Source organism: Anopheles maculipalpis, chromosome 3RL (assembly GCF_943734695.1).
Source record: "Anopheles maculipalpis chromosome 3RL, idAnoMacuDA_375_x, whole genome shotgun sequence".
NCBI lineage: Eukaryota > Metazoa > Arthropoda > Insecta > Diptera > Culicidae > Anopheles > Anopheles maculipalpis.
In genome coordinates, this window is record NC_064872.1 from 39,045,218 (window position 1) to 39,068,754 (window position 23,537).

At 42.6% G+C, this 23,537-nt stretch overlaps 2 protein-coding genes across 2 annotated transcripts in view; one reads left to right on the plus strand and one right to left on the minus strand.

Moving 5' to 3' along the window:
- LOC126564789 (abhydrolase domain-containing protein 2) overlaps positions 1-19,683 on the plus strand; it is a 28,313-nt gene extending 8,630 nt beyond the window's left edge. Inside the window, exons 2-6 of the mRNA XM_050221895.1 lie at positions 17,932-18,104; positions 18,231-18,398; positions 18,495-18,675; positions 18,786-19,135; positions 19,237-19,683. Coding sequence (XP_050077852.1) covers positions 17,932-18,104; positions 18,231-18,398; positions 18,495-18,675; positions 18,786-19,135; positions 19,237-19,424 — 1,060 coding nt within the window. The 3' untranslated portion in view covers positions 19,425-19,683. The remainder of the gene's footprint in view (positions 1-17,931; positions 18,105-18,230; positions 18,399-18,494; positions 18,676-18,785; positions 19,136-19,236) is intronic.
- The window catches only part of LOC126565137 (40-kDa huntingtin-associated protein), a 342,010-nt gene that overhangs the window by 283,719 nt on the left and 34,754 nt on the right, over positions 1-23,537 (minus strand). The window lies entirely within an intron of this gene.

The following is a 23,537-nucleotide window of genomic DNA, read 5'->3' on the forward strand; positions in this document are numbered from 1 at the left end:
ATTTAAAATAAGATTACAGGATTTATTGGAATGGCCTTAGCAAAGTAGATGTGAAGCTTGACTGTTTTGTTTGTTGAAGCGTATTTTTTTCTATTACACAGACATGTTATAATGTTTAATATTAAATAGTACACATTAACATCTAACCTCCTAACCGAAGGTTGCCATAAAAGGTATTATCAAGCGTGTGTGTTTTACTTTAAAGACACGTTATTCCGCAACGTTGGCATTGATAAAGGGGGCTCATTAAAATCTACACCTTCCGTTTGTCTGACGCGCTGTCTCGCCGGGTAAATGGGCACAACAAAGACTATTAGGTTTCTCAAAGCTTACAGCAATCTAATTAAGCGAAGCATCGTCACAGCGTGGTAATTTTAAATTCTCCTTTAAACACACTTCCCGACAGGTCTCGACAGATCCCGGCAAGAAGCGCCAGTCAGTTAGAGACTGACAATCATCGGTTTTGGGAGTGTTCTTGCGCCCAGTTTAGCATGCAAACACCTACCATCGTCTTTTCGCACCATCTTTAGCCTGACGCCACCCGGCGGTAGCAAAATCGGTGGAGCACGTTTTAAAGGCAGGCGTTCGTTTTTTGGCAGACAGTGCAGGCAAAATGCAGTAGCCGGCTGTTAAACGACAGAAAACGACTGCTTCTCACAGGTTCATCGGTTGCCACAAAGCCGGCTGAGTGGTTTTGTATTTCAATTAAGTAATGAATGAAGCCATCGGTTCTTGCCATATGTATATTTAAAACGAGATCTTAACTTGACGGTCTTTACTTTTTGTAGAATATCACCACATGATACTGATAGTTTAAATTGAAACAAATTCCCGACGCAATGTACTTATTGTATGTCGCAAGAACTTTTTGTTGTGTAATTCAAATCAGTTTACGCACTCTTAAAGGATGGTTTTAAACTTGTAAAATCAGTAACGAATTTCTTTATGAAAATTGGGAAGAATCAGAGCTACTTTAACTTCGATTCTTCGCAACTGAATTAGAAATCCATAAAGAGGATTGGATGTTAACTCTTTATACTTAAGCATTGTTATTTTGCGTCACATCATAGATATGTTAAATTCGTTACTAACTTGTCGTTTATAATAAAGCTTCAGTTCTCCACTTCTCGCCTTTTGAGTTGATGACTTTTTTCAGTGTTTTTCTATTGAAAGATTCTGTATTTTATCCTGAGGATCTCCTGCTATTGTTTTCTTTTTTCTCTGATTATGGCTGCATCTCTCTGCAAACCCAGCTTGATAATGTTTATTGTTTGTGTTCATTTGGTACCGATGGTCGGCAGGACTGACTACTATACAGCTAAGAGAAAATATTCTAAAGAGGAAGCTAACAATGGCCGACAACTCAAAACCTTTGGAGGTTGTAAAAGCAAAGAAGAACAAGAGTCAAGTGTAGATTTTCTGACCTCTAGCTTACTTACTTACTTTTCAGGCGCTACAACCGCTTTGCGGTCTTGGCCTGCCGCAGCAGGCCATCGTCCACCAATCCGTTATTCCGGCCTTGATGGCGGATGATTCTACGCCATCCTCCCACCTCAATCTGGGCCTAACACGCCTCCTCTGTCCGTGTGGACGGCCTAAAAGGACTTTCTGAGCTGGGTCGCCCGGTGCCATGCGTATAACATGGCCAGCCCATCAGAGCCTGGCGAGGTCGTCATACAGTTCGTACAGCTCGTCGTTGTAGTGGCTCCTCTATTGTTCTTCCACACATACGGGTCATCTTCCTCTCGGACGCGGCTAAGAGGACTTCGTCTGTTTTGGACAGGGTCCATGTCTCAGAGGCGTATGTGAGTACGGGGACTATAAAGGTACGATACAGTCGCAGCTTCGACCGCCGCGTCAGGTTTTTTGAGGTGAGATGTTTCCTCAGGCTGTAGAATGATCGGCTGGCCGCCAGCATTTTAGCGCGCAACTCCGTCGCAATGTTGTTTTCGGTGCTGACTTTTGACCCGATATAGGTGAAGTTTTGGACGACTTCAAATATGCGGTCACCTATCCGTACATCACCCCCACGTAGTTCCGGATTTTTTAGTAGTGCCACCATCAATTTGGTCTTTACCTCGTTAATCTGCAATCCGAGGTTTCCTACCGTCTGCTCGATCCTTTGGTAGGCCTCAGTTACCTAGGAGAGCCGCAGACCAATGATTTCTATATCATCAGCGTACGCCAGTATTTGGGTTGACTTATAGAAGATTGTTCCCGAAGTCTCCCGAAGTCCCGAAGTTGAATAGGAGACAGCCGAGCCCATCTCCCTGACGTAGGCCTTTGGTGGTAGCAAACGATCCTGAGAGTTTTCCGTTCACCTTCACCTGGCATATGATGTTGGTCATGGTCATTCTAACAAGCCTGATCAGTTTGGCCGGGATTGCAAAAGAGCTCAGGGCCTCGTAGAGTTTTACACTGGCTATCCCATCATATGCGGCCTTGAAATATATGAAGAGATGGATGTTACGTGTTCAACTGCTGTTCAGCCATCTTCTCCAAGATTTGCCGCATGGTGAAGATCTAGTCAGTGGTAGATTTTCCGTTTCGGAATCCTGTTTGATAGTTTCCAACTATCTGCTCAACGAATGGGACAAGCTTATCCTGAGGTATTAGGGAGAATATTTTGTAGGGGGTATTCAACACCGTAATACCCGTGTACTTGTTGCAGTCCAACATATCTCCCTTCTTGTATATGGGATAGATGATGCCGAAATTCCAATCACAAGGCATCGTTTCGCTATCCCATTCCTCAGTAACAAGTTGATGAACTTCATTTCTAGAGAGACACTCCCGTTTTTGACCAGTTCGGCTACGATTTCGTCAGTTCCGGGCCAAATCCTCAGCGGACCCATCTTGAACAGTTCGGCCACCAGCCCATCGCTGCCAGCTGATTTGTTGCATTTCAGCTGTTTGATGGCACTGATGACTTCGTCGGGGTCGGGTAGAACTTGCGAGTTTCCCCCGACTGGGATAACTGCTGCATGAGTTGCTCGTCTGACTCTTCGAAACTCCGCTTCTTGTCCTGGAAGAGCCGGATCTGCTGTCTCCTCAGACGACTGTAGCGTTCCACGTTCTGCCGAAAGTCGCGCTGGAGCATGCGGGTACGTGTTGCGTTCTTCTCGGATAGTGCTCGCCTCATCATCAAACCATTCCTCTGGTTATGTGTCACGCGGCCAATTGTTCGTTCGGTTGTGTTGCTGATGGCTTGATCCACGCATTTGCGAAGTCCCTCGCCACATCAGCATGCCTCAGTCGATCTATGTTGAGCCTTGGTGTTGGCTGAAAACGCAGCTTATTGGCGACGCAAAGTTTTTGGCGTAACTTAACCATAACCAGGAAATGATCTGAGTCGACGTTTGCTCGATAATATCGGAGAAGTGCCTTCCATCGATAAGAACGTGGTCAATCACCAGGATCTCCAGGTGTAACTGAGGCGAGGTGCGTGCTGGGAGATATTTTATTTATGTATATGCTTTTAATCATTACATTGTGATGAAATTTGGGAGCAGAAACCAAATTATTCAAAAATGCGCGTTCGCCGTATGCGAGGCGACAGCGGCGCCGATCTTTACTTGGCAGGGTTCAAATCCCATCTGGATATTTCCCGCGTATTGAGGTCCGTCTACTGACGTGGTATCAGCTAATCTAGTAAACCAAACGATGACCGGCTTGACCTTAGTAGATGGTCGCTAAATCAATAAGAAGAGCAAACATAACTATTCAATCTCAAAACTTTTAAAAATATTTTTTTTTTGTTAAACATCATTTTTGTAATTGCATGAATCACTTTGCTAATGTGATATTGTACATTTATTAAAGATAAATAATCAAAAATGACCGTAATGGCAAAAAAGAAATATATTTTCGCTGCTACATCAATATCCCTAAAGAGTCCCAAGCAAACATATGCGATTTTGGCTCTTTGGCTCAATGAAAATTTAATATTTTACAGCTCATTTAACATCACCACCCGCATCGGTTAAGCTTTCGTACAACGGTTTTATCGGCGTCCTTTCATTCCATTGCCGATTGTTCGCTTGCCCGCTGTCCGTTGGATGAAATAAGATTTTCAAGTGGACTGATTCGTGGACAAAGGATCCATGTGACGCGAAGCAGGAGTATCAACTTGTACAATCACACAAAAAATACTTTTAACTCTATTGTAAAGTGTTGAAATGCTGGAACGGACAATAATAATAATAATAATGATGCTTCGGCTACTTTAAGCGCTACTACTTTGGTCGCGTGGTTTGGTTCCGGTTTCACGATATCGTGGGTTTTCGCTCGGTATCGACGTCACGCCTGGCCTGGGTAGAAAGCGAAACGGATCGCGCTGATGCTGCAACAAATGTGCCCGGCGAAAAAGAGCCGCTCAAGTGTTCAATAAATTGAGATGCATGTAAGAGAGCTGTTGCTGCTGCTGCTAGGGAAAAGGCGAATTCTCAGGGACGGACTAGCTGCTGCTCATTGTAAAAGAAGAAAAAAAAACAACTGATTGCTTGAACAAATGACCAATTTATTGTTGCACAGTGGCGGTCGTTCGACGTGGGTTTTTGTCAAGGTTTGCATATTCAAGTGAAATGGAAATTCTTTCACTTTCTATCGGATGAATGAAAGCTGGGCAAAAAGAAACATCTTCCATCCATTGAAGCGCGATATTATGGGCGACAGTTTTGAGCCGATGAACCCTGATAGATGTATTGGAAGCGACAATTCTTAATTTTCCTTGGCAAAATGAATGATTTAATCATTATGGCACAAATGGAGAAAAAATAACGAAACCTGCGTGGGAAAATTGTGTCTCGAAACACACGGAAAGAGTTTTTACAAAATTAACTCTTGTTTTTTGCTATTTCTTGAACGGTGTTTGGTTTTCCATGATGGTAATAATATTCGTATTGCGAGTGTTTTTTTTTTCGACTATCGCAAAACGTTTTGTGTAAATGGTTTCCGTTTTTTATTTCTCTTTTTTTCAACTCATTGCCCTTCCAAGAAAAGCGAGCGCCTAACGAGATTCGGTTGATTGGCTGCAAATGACCGATGTCATCAAACGGCGTTCTGTTATCGCAGTTATTGATTTTTTTCTCTTTCTTGTACATAATTTACCTTGAAATCTACCCAACGCCCACACGATTCACTTGAATGCTTCAGACCCGAACTTGAGGCGGGAAAAATGCTCTCCGAGGAAAGAAAATATGAAGATAATTTTCTTTAATCGTTATCTCCTTGCCCTGCTCGGTGCGCCGGAACGAGGATGAACTTTGTCTTCCGGTCCCTTCCGTTAAGTGCTTAATTACTTCGGTAATGCAGTACTCGGGGTACGGTCTGCAGTTGGTCATCGAAAAGCCAGAGCTGGAAGTTACGCGGTTTTATTGCGCAAGTTTTTCCATTCTCGTGGCCTAAGTCCAAAGGTCATGGTTATTGCTTTCCATCCACCAGCGTTAGGGAACGTGTTGAAGAAGCACACTTTATCATCTAGGACTGTTGAAGATGGAAAGGAGCCCCGGTACTTGCTGCAAATGGGCAGGAAAATGATAACTTTCTTTTACGCTTGTCAGGCTGATGTAAATCTGGTTCTTAGGGAAAATTTAATTGACCTTTCAATTGCTTCGTGTCGTGTCATTGATTTTTTCTTATCCTCTATTTTGTTTGAGATGAAGCTTACTTGAATAACAATTTAGTGTGTCATACGTTAGTGTTAACGAAATGAAATGAAATAAAATAATGTTTCCTCAAGTGTTGTCACGTTCCGCAGATAACCCCTGTACAATTTTGCTTCAATTATGTCTTATTTTGCGTTTTTTTTTCTGCTCCACAAATCTATTGTACTATTTCCTTTTCCTGACAAAAGACGGAACCGATTCGATTAGTGGAACACGTGAAAAGCCTCGGGATCGCTGAATCATTTTCAATTTGCCCTAATTGAGTCGAGTACATGGATAGCAAACTCCACATGAGGAATAACGTTTCCCCATGATCTCCACACGGCTGTGGTTTTATAAATGTGATGTGATTTATTTTCTTGGCACTGTTTCCTACACAACTTCTCCACGGGGCTCGTTTTTTTTTTAATCACAATTGTTGCTGCAAAAATATTAAGTATTTATATGATTTCGTGAGTACCATGTTCGTGAAGAGGGCGTAAAATTCTACAAAAACACACCAACAGCACAATGATTTCTGTGAAAGAAACCCGCCAAAGTCCTACACTAAAAGACGCTGCAAAAAGGTCAGAAATAAGTTGTATTTTCCTACCGAATCGCAAGAAGCACGCGTTAACCTTTGAATCGCACAAACAAAGGGAGCATTTTCTTGTGTGGAAAAGCGAACCTTGAGAATTGAGAATGGAGAAAAGCAGGGAAGCAAAAGTATCTGGAGCGAAATATGTTCAGCACTTGTTACTCATTTCCTGTTTCCTTCTGTACATCTGAACGGGCTGCAAAAAGGAGTCCCTGAACTGCGGCGTGTTTTGTTTTTTTTTTTTACCCGGGAGCTCTAAGAGTCTCTCGAGACTGAGACGACGGACAAGTTTTCTGCGTCCGGTGGGAAAAATGTATCATTTTCATCTGAAACCGGCAAATGTGTTAGCTGCACTGTTCCACCTGCATTCGGGTGCATTGGTGCAGAAAAGAATCAGCGTTGGTTATGCGTTCTCATGGTCACAATAGTAGCACAGACAGTGTAGGATGTCACCGGATGTTGGGCGAGAGGATAAAAATGCTTTTGTTCACGTCCAGTCGACTGTCCATACCATGTTACTAATGCACTACCACGCTAAGATGTTCGTTCATATGAAGAAGTTCGCTTTATTATGTTTTGAAAAGATTTCAACTTGGACACTAGCACTCAGAAGTCGTCGGAAGATGGAAGAAAAGAGAAAACAATCATTGTAAATAATTTAAATCATCTTAACTACCATCTTTCATCTGAGCTTCTTGTTATGATTTGTGTGGGTGTTGGAAGTAATTAAATTTAAATTATTTTTCCCACCCGTTGATCTGCCTGGAATAACGTGCCTGATCATTCTTATGCTCTTTTGATATGAGCTCTAACAGCAGCTACAAACGTATCAAAACACGATTAAAATTGCTTGAATTCAATTTCAATTTCTAGTGAATAATGAAGCCCAAAACCATCAATTTGGTTTATTTGTGATTTGGAACAATTTTTTGGCGAAGCTGCTGTTTTCCTGATTTCCTGGAACCCTTTGTATGATGCCCCAAAAGATCCAAAAATCAAATTTGGGTCATTTCCGAAGTGTACAATGTACGAAGTGTATAATGTAGAGGTGGATGCATCTCGCGACAAAAATGCATCGAAGCACATCATAGATGGTGCAGCCTAGTGAAAAGGGAGAAAAAGATCGTGTAGAATGCATACACGACAAATACTGAACATTTTTGGACTCTGTCCAAACATAGCTCAAACCATAGTCTTTCATCTTTTGTTGGCGGTGTTTTTGTTAGCCATACACCAAAGCATAGTTCGATGCAAAAAAAAAAAAAAACAATCAAAAACACGTGAAAATATCTCATGATAAATGTTTGCATGATGAGCTGCTCCATATTGTGATGGCGTGACTGTCGCAATGATTTTACAGAAGGCGTTTGTGGAAAGGAAAAAAAAATTACATGAAGTCTTCTTTTTTTGTTGGTTATGCTTCAGTTATGTGACCTACATGCTTGAGGAGAGAAAACTGTTCCGATTCGTAATGCAATAAAAAAGAATGTTCACTAAACGCGTCATTTATGTGTCGAGAAAAATATATTAAAGTCGATCAGCCGAAGTTTCAAGAGACGAATGAATTATAAATGACATAAAGTCTCTTCAAACTAATGCAAGCATATTTTGCAGTTTTAAAATACTATCTTTAATCAATGTTTCGTACATTAAAATAATGTTTAAAGGTCAGGCAAGCAATAAGCTTGGTCATTTTTGTCAAATTAATTCACTGAAATATATAATAATTCTTGTTACCTTAATTCATCATTCATTCTTCTTCTTGGCCTGCTCAGGATTGAGTACGTCGTGTCGATATGGCCAGGTCTCCAATTAGTTTCCAGGAAACTCGGTCTAGGGCTGCAGTTTTTCCATTCCACTCCACTTGATCCAGCCAACAAGCTCGCTGTGCTCCTTTACGCCTCGTGGCGAACGGGTTGCTGACGAGCACCTTCTTGGTGGGACATGAGTCCGGCATCTCCCAGCCAACGTATCCTTCCGGCTTGGACTACTGTCAGGATATCAGCACCGCCAAACAGCTCAGCACCCGCCGTTCGAAAATGGCGAGTGCATTGGCGTCCTCCGTCAGCACAGTCCAAGACTCGTACCCGTAGAGGACTACCGGACGTATCAAGTTGCGGTAAATCGTACATTTCGTGTGTTGTTGGAGTCTTCTGGATCGCAGGAGTTTGTGGAGTCCGTAGTGGGCACGATTCCCCTGAATCGTGCCCACTACGGATTTCGCTGCTTACGTTGTTGTCCGAAGTTATTACCAAGGTAGCAGAACTCCATCAACTGATACTCTGCTTCCGAGTCGGGCTCTATCACGGTCAGAGTCTCCGGCAAGCAGGTGTTTTGTCGTCCTGGGATTGATCCTCAATCCAATTCTATTGGCCTCGCGTTTCAGTCGGGTGTACGCCTCGCAAACCGCCACAGTTGTCCGTCCGATGATGTCGATGTCATCCGCGAAGCCAGTGAATTGAAGAGATCGGGTGAATATCGTACCCCGGATGTCGAAGCCCACGCTTCGCATGACACCCTCCAGAGCGATGTTGAACAACAAAAAGGAGAGTCCGTCTCCTTGCCCGCATTGAAGTCAATGAAAAGGTGGAGCATAGGGATCTGGTGCTCCCGGCATTTTTGGAGGATCTGCCGTAGAGTGAAGATTTGGTCGGTTGTCGATTTGCCTCCAACAAATCCAGCTTGGTAGCTTCCGACGAAATCTGTAGAAAGGGGCTCCAGTCTGCAGGAGAATATTCGGGACAGGATCTTATAGGCAACATTCAGGACTGTGATGGCCCGGAAGTTAGCACAGTCCAGTCTCCAGTGTAATATTCTATTTGGAACAGAATAATAAAATGGAAAATCAGCACTATGGTCCAGCCATTTGTGCTTAAAAAAATGAAATTTTGCAAAGATAGGCACAGTACTCACCGAGCCTACGCATCGTGCACTCGTCCAATAAAAGCAAATCAAATGCAAACAATCGCCATCTGCTAAGTTGGCATTCGTTCAAACAAAACGTTATAAAAAGTAAACACGGGACGAAATGAAGCGATCAAGCGTTTTCCTTGGAGAAAACTTTACCCGAACTTCATTCAATCCAAATCGATTACTGGAGCTAGTCGTTCGTTTTTAATGCTATTGGTCATTAGCTCGAAAGGCTTCCGTTTGCTTATCATCAGCAACATCATCATCATCATTAACCATCCGTAATCGGCTTCGAGGTGACTTAATGTGTGTCTTTAGCATGGATAATGTGTCTTTTGCAGCAAGCGCGTCGATACGGCTCGCTCCCTTTCTGCTTCGTTTTGTTTCTTCATTTTGCTACCGTCAATTAAAGCTACGAAATATGGGTGGGAAACTTCTAAATCCGGTTAAGATCGTGTTATCAGTGGCGTGATTTTACTTGCTACGTACTTGGGTAGCTCTCGTCGTTCCTCAGCGTGGCGTTTTTCGGCACGTTGTGAGCAGATAAGCGTACCACGCCGCTGCCAAAAAAGTTTAATTGGAAATAACCGGATTTTCTGTCTAGGTTACGCGTATTTGCCGACAATGTTCTGGGACTTGCGATGTTCGTCTGATTGCGATAATCGTTAATGTCTTGAAGGTGATAAAATATGGCCATTAAATCAAGTGAAGTCTTATCATGCCGTCTGGCTGGCTGGACCATTTTGATAACGAATGACCTGTGTTAGAAAGTGTCTATTGATACTATTTGCTAACTCTTTATTTTAATCATTACTGTTTAAATAATTGTTCAAATCGTTCTTATTATTCTTTTTTTGTTACTGCAACAATGGCTATTTCCGTCAAAAATTAAAAATGGTTGTCATTTTATTCGGTGCTTCATGCTCCATCCGGCTTCGTCAATAATTTTGCAATCTGCTTAACAAACTTAAGACCATGCTTGTATTGACTATCATCTTGATAACGAACAATAACGAATCAATTCCGGAAGGATGGTGTAATCACCTTCTGTTATGTGATTGTTATTAATGTTTTGTTTTGTACTTCTATTAAATGTTTTGCTTTATATTTGTAAGTATTTTTTAATTTGTAAATTAAAATAAATCGAAAGTTTCTTTAATCTGTTTTTGTACCTTTATCCGTCTTCCTTACTTGTTACATAAAGTGGTTAATTTTTTCCAGATGATGTAACCTAGGTAAAACGGCCTTTTTCTTCTGCATTCATTCATGGAGTATCATTTGCACTGCTGTCTATGATATGCTTTCGTTAGTGTGTCTTTCACATGATGGAAGTGAGCGGTACGTTTCAGGCACCATTTGTTCACCTCAAGTCATCTGTGCACATTAACACGTGCATTACAATGATGCACCTGTGCAATGCATTACAGAAGGGATTACACATGCACACAATGTGCTTTTCTTTATATCCACGTCTATCATGTTGTTCGGCTGGTCTGGCCGATGGCAAAACATTGTGTTTTGCCCGCTCGTGTTTCTCATGCGCCGCGTGCTCTTCATTTTTCGTCGCTTGCAATGTTGGCAATTGTGTTTTAGCATCGCAAAATTTCATTCCTTTTCCTGTTTCTTTGCTTTCGTTGGTGAGCAATCTTTCATTTCCTTTAGCTCATGTGCCGTTTTCTCTCATTTTCATTTAAGCTTTGTGTTTTTGCTTCTTGCGCTGTTTGTCCCGTTGCCTAGCGGTACGGTTTATGCTTAACTTCCTTTGCCTGCTTTCTTCGCGTAAGAGGTGGCGATCGTGTGTTGTGTAATGCTGAGAAAAAATGCGCAACGAGGTTGAGTTTTTTTTCTTCAATTTTATGTAGTTTTAACACGTGGTCGGTCATTCAACCGATTATGTTAGTTAATCCACATTATCTATGGAAGGAAAAGGGTTGTATTTTTGGACCAACCGTCGCCGGCTGTGGTTAGTTTCTTTGGCACACTTTGCAGTGTTTTACGACGACATCGTTTAAATATATATTTATGCAACTATAATTTTATATTTGAAATACAAAGCTTTTTCTCTTTTCATTAAATAATACATTAAACCAGTGGAAAGCTGATTTGATTTGTCAACACAATCTTCTCTGTTTTACGTGCCATTACTAGTTGAATATATTTAATTAAACGTCACTCACTCACTTTATCCGGTAGGGCACAAGCTTCCTTCGCAAGCAAATTCCTTTAATCAATCCCTGTGTTAAGGTAAGACATTTTCATTCGCTTTCGAGAGGCCAGCATCACAGAACCAAACAATTTGTGCACGTTGGCGTCCGTGATGGTGGCCAACTGGAAAGGTTTTGCAGCATTCCGTGCTTTCGGCACACCAGTCCGGCATAATCCTGCATCGGTTGGTATTTAATGAACCGGCGTGAACCTTTTCTTAAGGATACGTACCTAATCCAGTGTCGGATGGTTTCGAACGAGCTCGCAATAAACTATACACGAAACTGCGTCTCCTGCAATGAATTGCCTACAATTCTGGAAGCCAAGCATTCTATCTGGCCACTATAGCTACGGTCCTATAGTCGTTGTCCTACCATTCTTGGCTATGTCTGTATGGCTTTGTCTAAGGGCTTCTGCAGGCTGATGACACTAAGCATACCATAAATTTATAGGTCTCGACAAAGCGCTCTACACTCCGCGCTCGTCTGAGTTCACCCCCAAAAAAGGAAGCATAAATCATGCGTTTTATTTCGTTACGCTTCACAATACCGTCCCTGTATTTACGCGTTCAACAAGTAAATCTGTCCGATTTATCACACACAAAAAGAGACTGACCGCCTAACATAGAAATGGAGCAAAATCACCTTCCGATCGGGCGGTCAACAAACGGAAATTGAAGTTTGGCAAGCCTGCGATTTTGGTACCCGTGCCCATTTTATGTAACCGGCAGGATTTAACCCCATGCTATGGCTGCTAATGCCACAACAATCACTTTTCTGCCGCAGGTTATGAAGCGTAAAACACCCATCCGTCACGAGGCTGCAAAGGCTTCAGGTCGATATTGTGATTTTGCGGGTAAGGACAAGAGCATTGCAAAAGCATTGAAGCCTCCCCAGCACAGTGTTAATATTATGTGTACGTTGGAAATTTTTGGCTAACATTGGCCTGATTCGATCCCAACGATACAATGATCCCTCTGGAGCAAATCGTGCTCCCGTTTAGGATAAATCCGTTGCCCGTCAATATCCCCCGTGGTGTGTATGCTAGCGTTCAATTACATGTGAGTGTTTGTTGTGGCTTTATTTTGTTTTAACAACCTAGCCCGAAGGTAAATTGAGTTCCTCTTACTCGCATCCTTACCACAGGATTGTTCTATCCTGCAGCAATTGAGAGCCAAGTCGAAGAATGTCGAATAGATTCTAGTAAATTGAACCGACGTTTCGTCGAAATAACATTCCCCAGAGTAGCCCAAAAGAAGGAGGAAGGTATTGTGGTGGTTAGCAGATGGTAATGGATGTGTGATAAACGAGTTTTCTCCTTTGATGGCGCAATGATTGAACGACCTTGATTAATACAGCAATTGTTCTAGTCAATGCATGATGTTTTTCCGTTTTCAAAATGTCTTTAACAGTCGACGTGTTTTTCTTCTTTCAAAACAATTTCAGCAGCAGACAATAACAACGTAATGAAGTTCTTTCGTACTTTTCATGAAAATTTAGCTGGAATCTGGAGGGACCAATTTTTTTTTTCTCGTTTATTTATAGAGGCTTTGAGTCTCAGAGACTACATTCGCCTCTCTACTGTATAAAAAAAATGGATAAATCTAATACAAAACTATCGTATTGGTGGTTTAAATATTATGGAAAACTATTGCGATTATGGCATAAGTTATAGTATAATTTTAAACTATTGATTGGCAATCGGTGAGGATGTGACGGACGGTGATGTCAACACCACACAAGCTGCAGAATGGAGGACTGCATTATTCTAGGAGGTAGGAGTGCGTAAGGCGGGTATGACCTATACGAAGGTGGGAAAGGACTCGTTGGATGTGGCTGGATTCGAAAGCTTCCCATGAAGAGGTGTTGTGCTTGATAGGACGGAGTTTGTTGCTGAGGTCTACGTTGTGCCATGTGGAGTTTCAGTGTTGGGAGATGATGGTGAAGCGGATGGCAACACGGCGTGAAAGGGTGTTGTATGGTTCGTCAGGACGGAGCCGACCATTGTTGGCAAGTTGGTCGGCTTTCTCATTTCCGTTGATTCCAGAATGACCCGGAATCCAACAGAAAACGATTTTCGGGGATACTGGTATGAAGTCTAGGAGCTGGATGTGGGGGTCTTTGGAGTTGCCGTGTTCCAGGGCAGCCAGAACACTGGCACTGTCGCTGAAGATGTAGTTCGGTCGGTCAGTCTGTAGTCCTTCGTCGGCGGCTAGTTGAATTGCTATTGCTTCGGCGGAAAAGATGGAAGTGTGATTAGTAAGTTTGATGGCGCAGTTGTCCGTGGTGGAGTGACCAATGAGTAAAATGAATGTTAATCTCTAGAACTTATGTATATTGAATATAATATAACGTGTGATAGAAATGATAGACATCCTTTTTTTTACAAATTTCTCATTATTTTAAAAACATTTGATATTTGAATAGGTCATCCCGATAGCACGAAGTTGGATGGTCAGTCCTCACTACGGTGGGATGGTCCCTGGTGTGATTTAAACCCCAGTCCTGTCATGTAAAGCCTTTTTATTATATAGTTATATTAACAATTGACCGCAATCAACCCTTTAGTGTCCTGTTCTACTCTCCGAATACATTTGGTGTAAACGTATTAAATCCAGTTTTATAATGCTAGGACAACACAATTTTTATTACTTCTACTTTCACTCTCAATGTGCCGCAAGGGATGCTGCTGTTTAGCATAATAATGACTTCACCCTTAACGCTTGACACCACTCATAATAATGAGGGTAAATAAAAGCATACCTAATGAATTAATTGACAGCAAAAGCTACCGGCAAAACACTTTTTGTCGTTACCCCAGAAGCAAGAATATTTTCATAACCAACATTAAAATAACAACTGATCAACGTGACTCAATTAGCGGGAAGCATAAAATCAGTGCACCAAATTCACTGTCCATTAGTTTCAACCATCCGTTGCTTGTATTTCATCTTGGGAAAAAGGTTGGAAGAAAGAGGAAATTCGTTTGTTTCGGTTCATTTGCGAATCAAAAATGTTGTATTTGGATCCATGTGGCATACAGGACTAGGAACTCTAACAGTGCTGTTTTGCTAATGCCTCAATCAAACTTTTTCACTAGATCAAGGTCTGAAAAATCCCTAAAACAGCAACAGTTCAACACCATTTTTCCTCCTCAAATCGAGAATTCTATCAACCAGAGATGACTTTCAAATGGAATAAAAATGAATGAATGCGCCCGGAACATTGTGGGTAAAGCCGGGCGGATCCTTAGATTTAGTGCGGATTTGTCCGCTGATTTGAAAAAGTGGATAAAGCTAAAACGGGTACGTCCCTTTTCTAAAGGTCACGCAAAATCCCTTATATCATCGTTACGGTGCCTTCCCAGAAGTTCAGCCGGCACGGTTTTCAAGCAGGCAACAAAAAACAAAAAGTTTCTTCGCCGTAGGACACTGAATAATGATGTCCAAGCTTGTTCCTGATTTGGTGACATATCTTGTCCGAAAGTCATCTGATGTTTTGACTGGACAGCAATATAAAAAGCTGCACAATGTTCCGTGTCGTGTCGACGCCGAAACTTATTCTAAACTTCTCGATCCAAACCCCGGGCCCCATGTTATGCGCTCGTGCAAGGCGCAACATGAGCTCTATTAAATTTTACGATCCAGTGTCGAGCGCCACGCTTTCTGTGTTGTGCGACAAACATGATCCGTCGGTTACTTTCATACATCAAATTAGTCGCTAATCTGATCGCTTTTAAAGGGATGCAGCGAATGTAGCTTTCGTGGCGATAATTAATAGATTCGTTTTTGCTACTTTCGCTTTAAATGTAAAAGAATTGACAATACCAGATGAGCAAAAATGTCATCCATGTAATGAAATGAATGTCATTTTACATTTATAAAATCACTTACCATAATGCGCGGGTGTACCGGTCGAGCGGAACGTGTTAATGGAACATGGATCGCTTTATCATTCGCCCACCCTTCCTTCGTTTCAACGTTTGAACGTGCGACTTCACACATCGGCAGAATGTCATTCGCGATTGATTTTGGAATCGGGACACACATCGTCTGCTGGCTGCTGCTGCTCCTTTTGAAAGATGATCCTTTTCTGTATGGCGTTAAGGACCGTCGGTAATAAGATAAATCATTCCTCACTCTCCCTCTCTCTCTTCCTCCCCACACGTGCCATCGTAATTTATTCTCGGTGTCAGACAACCGACAACAAATTCCGATCAATTTATTATGTATGTTTCGGTGCAAAAAAAAAAAAAAAAGTTAGACGGAAAGCAACACTTTTCGGTGCTTCATAATGCATGCATCGAAAAGCTCTCCGCATCGATTTGAGCGGCGGGTGAGGAGATTTTTATTACAAAAAGATCGTATAACACAATCGCAATACGTGTGGAGGTGTAAATTGAGTGCTATTGAATAATATAAAGCATTGAAGTGTGGTATCTGGAACATTCAATTTTAGATTCATAAATAAAAGTGTTTTAAGTATAATTTCGATAAATGTCTGGTGTGTGGCTGTTTGTTTACACGTTTAATACTACCGCAGTGCAGGACCCATGAAGATAACAATCCTTTCTTTGTGCATCATGTGAAATCTGTGTTCACCATTTGCAGCTCGTAATAAATTTCATATGAGATTATCCTTGAGACGACGCAGAACGGAGCATCAGAGAGCAAACGTCACAATAAGTTGTTCCACAAACACAACCTTGACCTACATTCCCCCCGAACGAAGTAAAGGCTATTCAATGTGTGCTTCATATAATATTGTGTATAATTTTAGAGTACAAAATTTGTGACTCATATTGTGGAGAAGCCTTTACTAAACAGCTCACATTTTAAGTTAAACATTCTCCCATATGTACGCCTTTCAGTAGTCGAGACAATGTCAACCCTTCAATTAGTGTGTCCTTTCGTACTAATGCGCCACTAGTAGATACCGCCTACAGTAACACCAGAAGCCACCTCCACTACACCCGTCGTTAAACCTCCATCCGCTTCTCATGCTGACCACGCCATTCGAAACCATTGGCGCCGCACGCCAAGTGAAATGATAAAATTGTTCCACTTCCTGTGAAACGAAACACAATCACGCACTGCGACTCGATAGCACCAGGGAGCAAATTGCTAACCTGGGGGAAAATTATAACCTGCCAGTAGTGTGGAATCGATTGTAAGCAGCTGCTGTAACGGGCAAACTTTAGATCTCCTTTGGGTGTTCCTGACCCGGTCACACGAAACCTTCCTGCCCTCTGTTCCCGCGAAGAAACGCGTTACGACGCTTCATCTCGAGGGAAGTTATTGTTCGTATCGACACTTTTTTCCAACGAAAAGGTTTCATCATGATCATTGGGCGGCGTGCGGAGCGGCTTTTCTCCATTGTTTTGTAAAAGTTTCCAGGAAAATGGTCATCGCGGAAAATTGTGCTACGGAATGGGTTATAGGAATGGGAAAAACTTGTGCCCGTGAAACAGTTTTTGAAGATTAGATCAGAGTTTAGTGGAAGGTTGCTCTACTTGAGTAGAGTGATTTCAATATGAATAGACTCACAGCATGCCATAAGGTGTTTACTTTATAAGTTTAAGTCATAATATTTTATGTTTTTAACATTAATCGAACATCCTTTTCATCATAAATATCCGTAAATATATGGACAAATTGCATGCCTGAGATCAAACAAATCGTGATGCATAGCTATGTACATTGCCATCCTAATTGAGCACTTGGGCCAGACTCTCTCGGATGACTGCAAGTGCATGTTAGTTAGGATTTGTAGTCCTGTCTGGTACATCGATCCTGCGATGGCAAACGAGCGGCACCGATATTCTTCACCCTTGGTACACATTTCACACCAACGCCTCCGACACGTGTGCACGTGTCAGGTACCATACCCCCCCAGTACTGGTTAATCTAATCCTTCGGTATCCAGTAACAAATTGCGTGCAACCAGCGGAACACACGCATCTCACCGTTTCAAAGAAACATCCACCCAATCAGTCTAGTCCGGGCAGTTTGTGTACTCGTTGTCACTGATTTATCGAACAACGCGTTCGTCGAAACAAGCGATGGAACGTTTCGTGCGCTGATTTGCCAAGCGATACCGATGGAAAGGATTCAGCTTTGGTGCTTGCGCTTCTACCTCGTCACTTGTACAGCTGTATATCCCATACATCAAATTGCAAAACCGGAAGCTGAAACATTTTCCACTGCACGGCGAATCCTTCGGAAACCTTGGGTTCGAACGTAACCTTTGACCTTCTTTGGAAATAAGAAACGGCAAAAGATGAAGTTTCTTATCGCTAAGTTCGGAACGCCATCGCCATTATGGAGGTGCTGTGTATATGTTACATTGTGAGTGCTGTTGTGTGCACCTTTTAACCTCTATTCGATTCCCACAAGCTGGCACCTCCTACAACCATTGCGCGTGTTGTGACGGTCCTTATCGATTCATTCCGATCGTATAACCCGAAACCCAGCACAGCACGTTCGTGTTCTGGCGGAAAACGTGAATTTTATGTTGGAAGGATACTAATGTTTCTACTTCGCCCCCATTTTTCCTCCCATTAACTTCACCATAGGTACATTCCGACTCGGCTGTGGGGCTTTAGCGGACACATCCAGACAATAATTCACAGTATTGTGGGGCGCGTCAAATGTCCGTGGCCTTTAGGCGAACGTGTCTACCTAGCGCTGACGGATGGTTCCACACTAACGTACGATCTGTACCAGCCGCTAATTACGACCGTCGAAGGTAAGTGTTACGGCGAACACCGCTGAACAGATCAAGCGTACAAGTTTAAATGCACCTGGCGGCATCCCTGTCTCTGCACTGACGCTTATTAATAACTTCTTCATCATTTCCCTTATTCCTCCGCAGATGATATCACCGTTGCCATCTGTCCAGGAATTGGCAACTCGTCCGAATCGGTGTACATCCGTACGTTTGTTCACTACGCCCAGTGCCACGGGTACCGGTGTGCGGTGCTGAATCATATCGGTGTCCTCGACAGTGTGCAGGTGACATCGAGCCGTATATTCACGTATGGTAAGAGAGCCCTTCAGCGTCGTCTGCCTTTTTTTGTTTACACGCTCATGAAACACGTGGTACCGAAACTATGCAATTTTTTTTTGCGCCTTTCAGGACACACGGATGACTACTCCGCAATGATAAATAGCCTGCTAAAGAAGTACCCCACGACAAACATTGTGTCGGTCGGGTTTTCGCTCGGTGGCAACCTCATCTCCAAGTATCTTGGTGAAGCAAAGCGTTCGACCAACATCATCGGTGGCGTTTCGATCTGCCAGGGTTATAATGCGGTGGTGTAAGTAGATATAGCTCTCAGGAAGCTGACACAGCTTTGGCGTTTTTTTTTTTCTTCTGATGATATGATGGTCGATTTATAATTCTTATTCGGTGCTTCTTATTTTACAGTGCCACCCAATGGTTGCTGAAGTGGCAAAACTTCCACCGCTTCTACCTGTACGTGCTGACCGAGAACGTGAAGAGCATCATCATGAAGCACCGGCACGTACTGCTGTCCGACGATATCAAGCAGCGGTATCAGCTGAACGAGCGCGACATTGCAGCTGCCGCTACGCTACCTGAGCTGGACGAAGCGTACACGCGACGGGTGCATCAGTTCCCAACGGTAAAGGATATGTATAGCTGGAGCTCGTCGCTCAACTATCTAGCCAACATCAAACGACCGATGGTGTTTGTTAACGCACGGGATGACCCGTTGGTGCCGGATAATTTACTCGAACCGGTGAAACAATTTGCCTGTGAGTAGGTGGGACTGGCAGGTCCACTCTTTCGTTTCAGCTCTGACAATTTCAAGTTAAATTTAATTTCGAAAAATAATCCTTCTTTCGTCCAATGGCAGCAACCCACAACCAATCGCTTTACATCGAGCTTGCAAACGGTGGCCACCTGGGCTTCTATGAGGGTGGGCTCGTATATCCGAACCCGGTCACCTGGCTGGACCGAGCGCTAGTGTCGCTGATCGGTGGCATCGTGATGTCGCACAACGATTTGCTAGTGGCGAAGCGGACCGGATCGGTGGACATTTAAGATTCACTGCCACCACGCTCTTCGATCGGTGCACTACCGCTGCTACCTGCGTCCGAGCTAAGCCAGCTGCTTAGCTATGGCCGTGCACGGTGGGGGCTGCTGTTTGCCGCCCTTCCATCAACGCCCTCGGTGCGCGGAGTAATAATGGCGGTGCTGAAGCTGTTCCTGTCGCTATTCTACTCGAAGCCAAAGGTTGAATTTCCAACCGAAACACCAACATCCGATCCGCGCCTAGGTTAAATGATTTGAACTGGAATCATTAACAACAGCAGCAGCAGCAGCAGCAGCATGGAGGGAAATGTTTGTCGGCTTGGGTCGCTGCATGTATACGGAGAGTTGTTAATAACAACCGATGGCAACAAGACGACATCTGAGAAGCGAACGTTGTGGTTATGTAGAGCCATGTGTTTAGGAACAGCGCGGTACGTGCGCTATGCACAGTGTTCGAAGGGATTGTGGTTGTACTCAAGAAAACCATGATGAAGCGAGGAGAAATGATTCGCTTCTAAAATATCGGAGGGAGCACAAATTATACTAAACACCCCACCATCATATCCCTGCCAGCTGGCAGGAAAAAAAAAGAAACACACGAGAGTGCAGTACCGAGGATGGTTCATACAGTTTGTTGGAAGAAGCTTCAGGTGAACGTTACTATTTAAGAATGGAGCAGGATGAAGGCAAGCAAAGCTTGCTCCGTACGCTGAAAAGGACAGTGCGAAACAAGGCATGCACACAACTGTCCAGTTTTCGAATATATACACTATACACATATTTCCTTTAATTACGCTAGGTATAATCTTAAGTGAAATAAGTCAACATCTTCATCATCTCGTAGCTACTATATGCGCCCCGTATGGCGTTCCTTTACGCTAAATCGCGTTAATTTTGTTGCTGTTGTACTTGGCCCTTTTTTGTTGTCTCCATTTGCCTGCCGCGCTAGTAAACTATAGTAAGGTCTTTTTTCGGTGCGTGATATCCTTGTTCCGTGGTTGATGTTGACCTCGAGGAAAACCAAGTGTTACGTGCAACTAACAGGTGGGCAGATAAGTCTTAGTCCTACCCATGATAAAAGGCTTTTTTTATTGACCAAACTCAATTTGTTTATTCATCTTACATGCCTACGGGAGCAAAACAGTGCTTGACAGCAATCTACTATCTTTTTGGAGCCATTTTTTAAGATATAATTTGTCATTAGCCTTAAAATAGGCCTCTGTTTTAGTGATTACTTCATCATTGGACCTCAATTTCTTTCCAGCCAGCATTTTATTCTGGTTTGCGTATCGGAAATAGTTTGTTTTCTCTGTTGTATCGTCCATAGTCATGTATAGATACAAAAAATCGACATAGCTTTAGATATCGACAGAGCTTCTGCTATCTTCATCAATGTTTTTATGGTCATCCAAACACCATTTTATGGAACAATGGATTTGACTGACGAAACATCCTGTGTAGCAGCTGTTTAGCTACACTCACTTTTAAACCGACAAAACAATTACTTAATGTTTGTAGGTGACTGTGTAGAGTCCGGGTAAGACTTAGAATCGTTTGGTTTGAACAGTGTTTTTATCGATCAAGAATCAATGAAGGATCAGTCCAACAAATTCGTTTTTATCCATGCTTTGCATTATATCAGAAGTTTCACTCCTCTCAAAGTACTATAACTCCTCATCTACTCAACTGAAAGCTATCAAATTCATGCGTGTGTGTGCACCTTGAAAAGGTGCCGCAATCTACAAATCAGAGCTACAACTGATCTACCTACCTGTTAGTATCGCTCATGCATCCGATAATGGTATCAATATTAGCGAGTAGCATCATAACTATTTTAATGTGTCTGGACGAAACGAGCGAAGGAAGCTAACGCGCGTTGCACGAAGTGTGTATGTGTGTCGTATTTAATTGATGTACTGTGTACTCGTATTACTTCCTTCAACAAATAAAAAGGAAGAACGTATTTTATAAATGTGGTACAAGAGTCGCATAATAGTGTGATGGAAACAAATGGTTTGGCCGATGGGGATAAAACTGTTCGGAACAGTGAAAATTTAGGGCATCACCATCATCCAGTGTGTGCGTGTTTTTGTGTGTTTCGCACGAAGTAAGGATGGTTGGCGGCGTGTTTTTTTTTTCTAGGAGGATAGCTCGTAAAATATTGTATATTGTGATAAATGTTATTGAAAATTTGCTGTTGCAAGATACTACGACACAGTGAATGAGAGCTAAAACGTTCTGGAAAAGAGTGCTAGTGGGGACAAATAATGATTATATCAAAATTCGACAAGGGAAGATAAACAGGTTAACTTTTGTATTATGAAGGAACATTGGCGTGTGTGGCCCCTATACGCTTTGGTCGTAATGTTGACTGCCCTTGCGAAAGCTACTGTTTTTTCGATACGATACGAGGATACGTTTTTTTATCGTCACGCTCACGCGTAGTTTAATACTCCATACTACCACGTGGTGTAGTAAATCAAAGCGGTAATATACGATGAGATGTAGCAGTTGGTAACGGTTTCATCATTGAAGCGAGCGAGCGCGAGGTTTCCATATTGCGGATCCGAGTTGATTCGAGCGTATCACAGAGACGATGAAACATGAAACATTGTGACTGACTCATTAGAATTTTGCAAAGAAAAAACGCCTGTATCCTGCTTCGAATACAAGGATTTCATCCCTAGGCTAGGCTAAATAGACGGATACTAGTTTTCAGCGTCTGCTCTGCTCAAATATTTGATGGAACGAAATTGTCGGTAAATTAGTAGTAAGTTCGTTGTAGGTGGTTTTCAAAATTGCATTTGTTTCGACCGAATTAAAAAAAAACATTCCACAAACTGATCAGGCTCTATCATCCCCCCTGTAGTTCGAAGACACAGTTCAAATTTTACACAGGAACCCTACTTTTGCCCCGTATTTCGTCTCGAGAAATGCCTTTTGATGATCCCGTTTAACTATAAACGATTAAGTGCGTGAGTTTTTCGAAACTATTCCTTACTTAACAAACGAAAGTCCAAAGTGTGTGTGTGTGTGTGTGTATGTTAAGTACATAACACTAATCAGCATTGACGAGGTGTAGAAGAGAAGCTTAGTGTTTTTTTTTAGGATGGCAGTAAAAACACGTTAAACTGTTTGTTACTCGGCGTAGCAATGTTTGCGAATACAGGATGAAACTGTAACAGAGAAGCTTTATCTCGTGGCTAGAGTGCACTGTTGAAAATTTAGGGTGGTAGATCCAGAATAGGTTCCGTGGTCCCGTGTGACCGAAATGAAACTGAAAGTATGAAATGGAACTGCTCTTACAGAATAAAACTAATAATTGTGTAAATTATGTGATTATGGCAATTGTTTCGAAATGAAAGAAATATAGCGGGACCAGCGGAAACTGTGTGCATGGCACTGAATGTGCAAATAGACCTGTGCTAACTGCTTTCGAGCCATCACAATTCATTATCACTCTCGGCCTCTAAGATCCTGTACCCTATGGTCTTCTGCAGATTTCGTGCTTCAGATTTTGTCGAGTTTGTTTTTATCGGAACAAGATCAATTATTTCTTCACTCTGCAGTAGAACTTGCAGAATTGCCGGCGATACCTTGAACTCGACGAACATCCTGGTCATCAACTTCAAGTCACCAGAGATCGGGGAGAGCTGCAGCACAGGTTTCCTGGGCAACTTGTAAGGTTATTTAGGGTTGGCCACTGAGCGTCTAGCCGATTGTCTAATTCTGATCAAATTAGTTTGGACTGTGGCAATGGGACAGACTCTCTTATTTGCTCTACATACCAAATTTTCCCACCAGGTGATGGTGTTCGGGTGCTTGTCGTCAGAAGGGGACGTGATGACACCGGTCTTCTTTGACATCCTTGTCCTCAGGATTAGGAACATCAGGATGCTGGAAAGGATAGTCATTCCTTGGATCACTAGAGTTTGGAGCGCAGTTGAATGTGAGTCTAATAGATCGTCCTGCAACAACAAAGGTGGAACTGATGGTGAAAATCAATACCGTTTTTGTGGCCCTTTCCAGGTTTCCCTTTCCTTTCCGGATTAAACCGTTGAAAGAACGGTCAATTTGGATTTGTGTTGGTGTACTAAAATTGGAAAAAGGATTTTTAAGCAT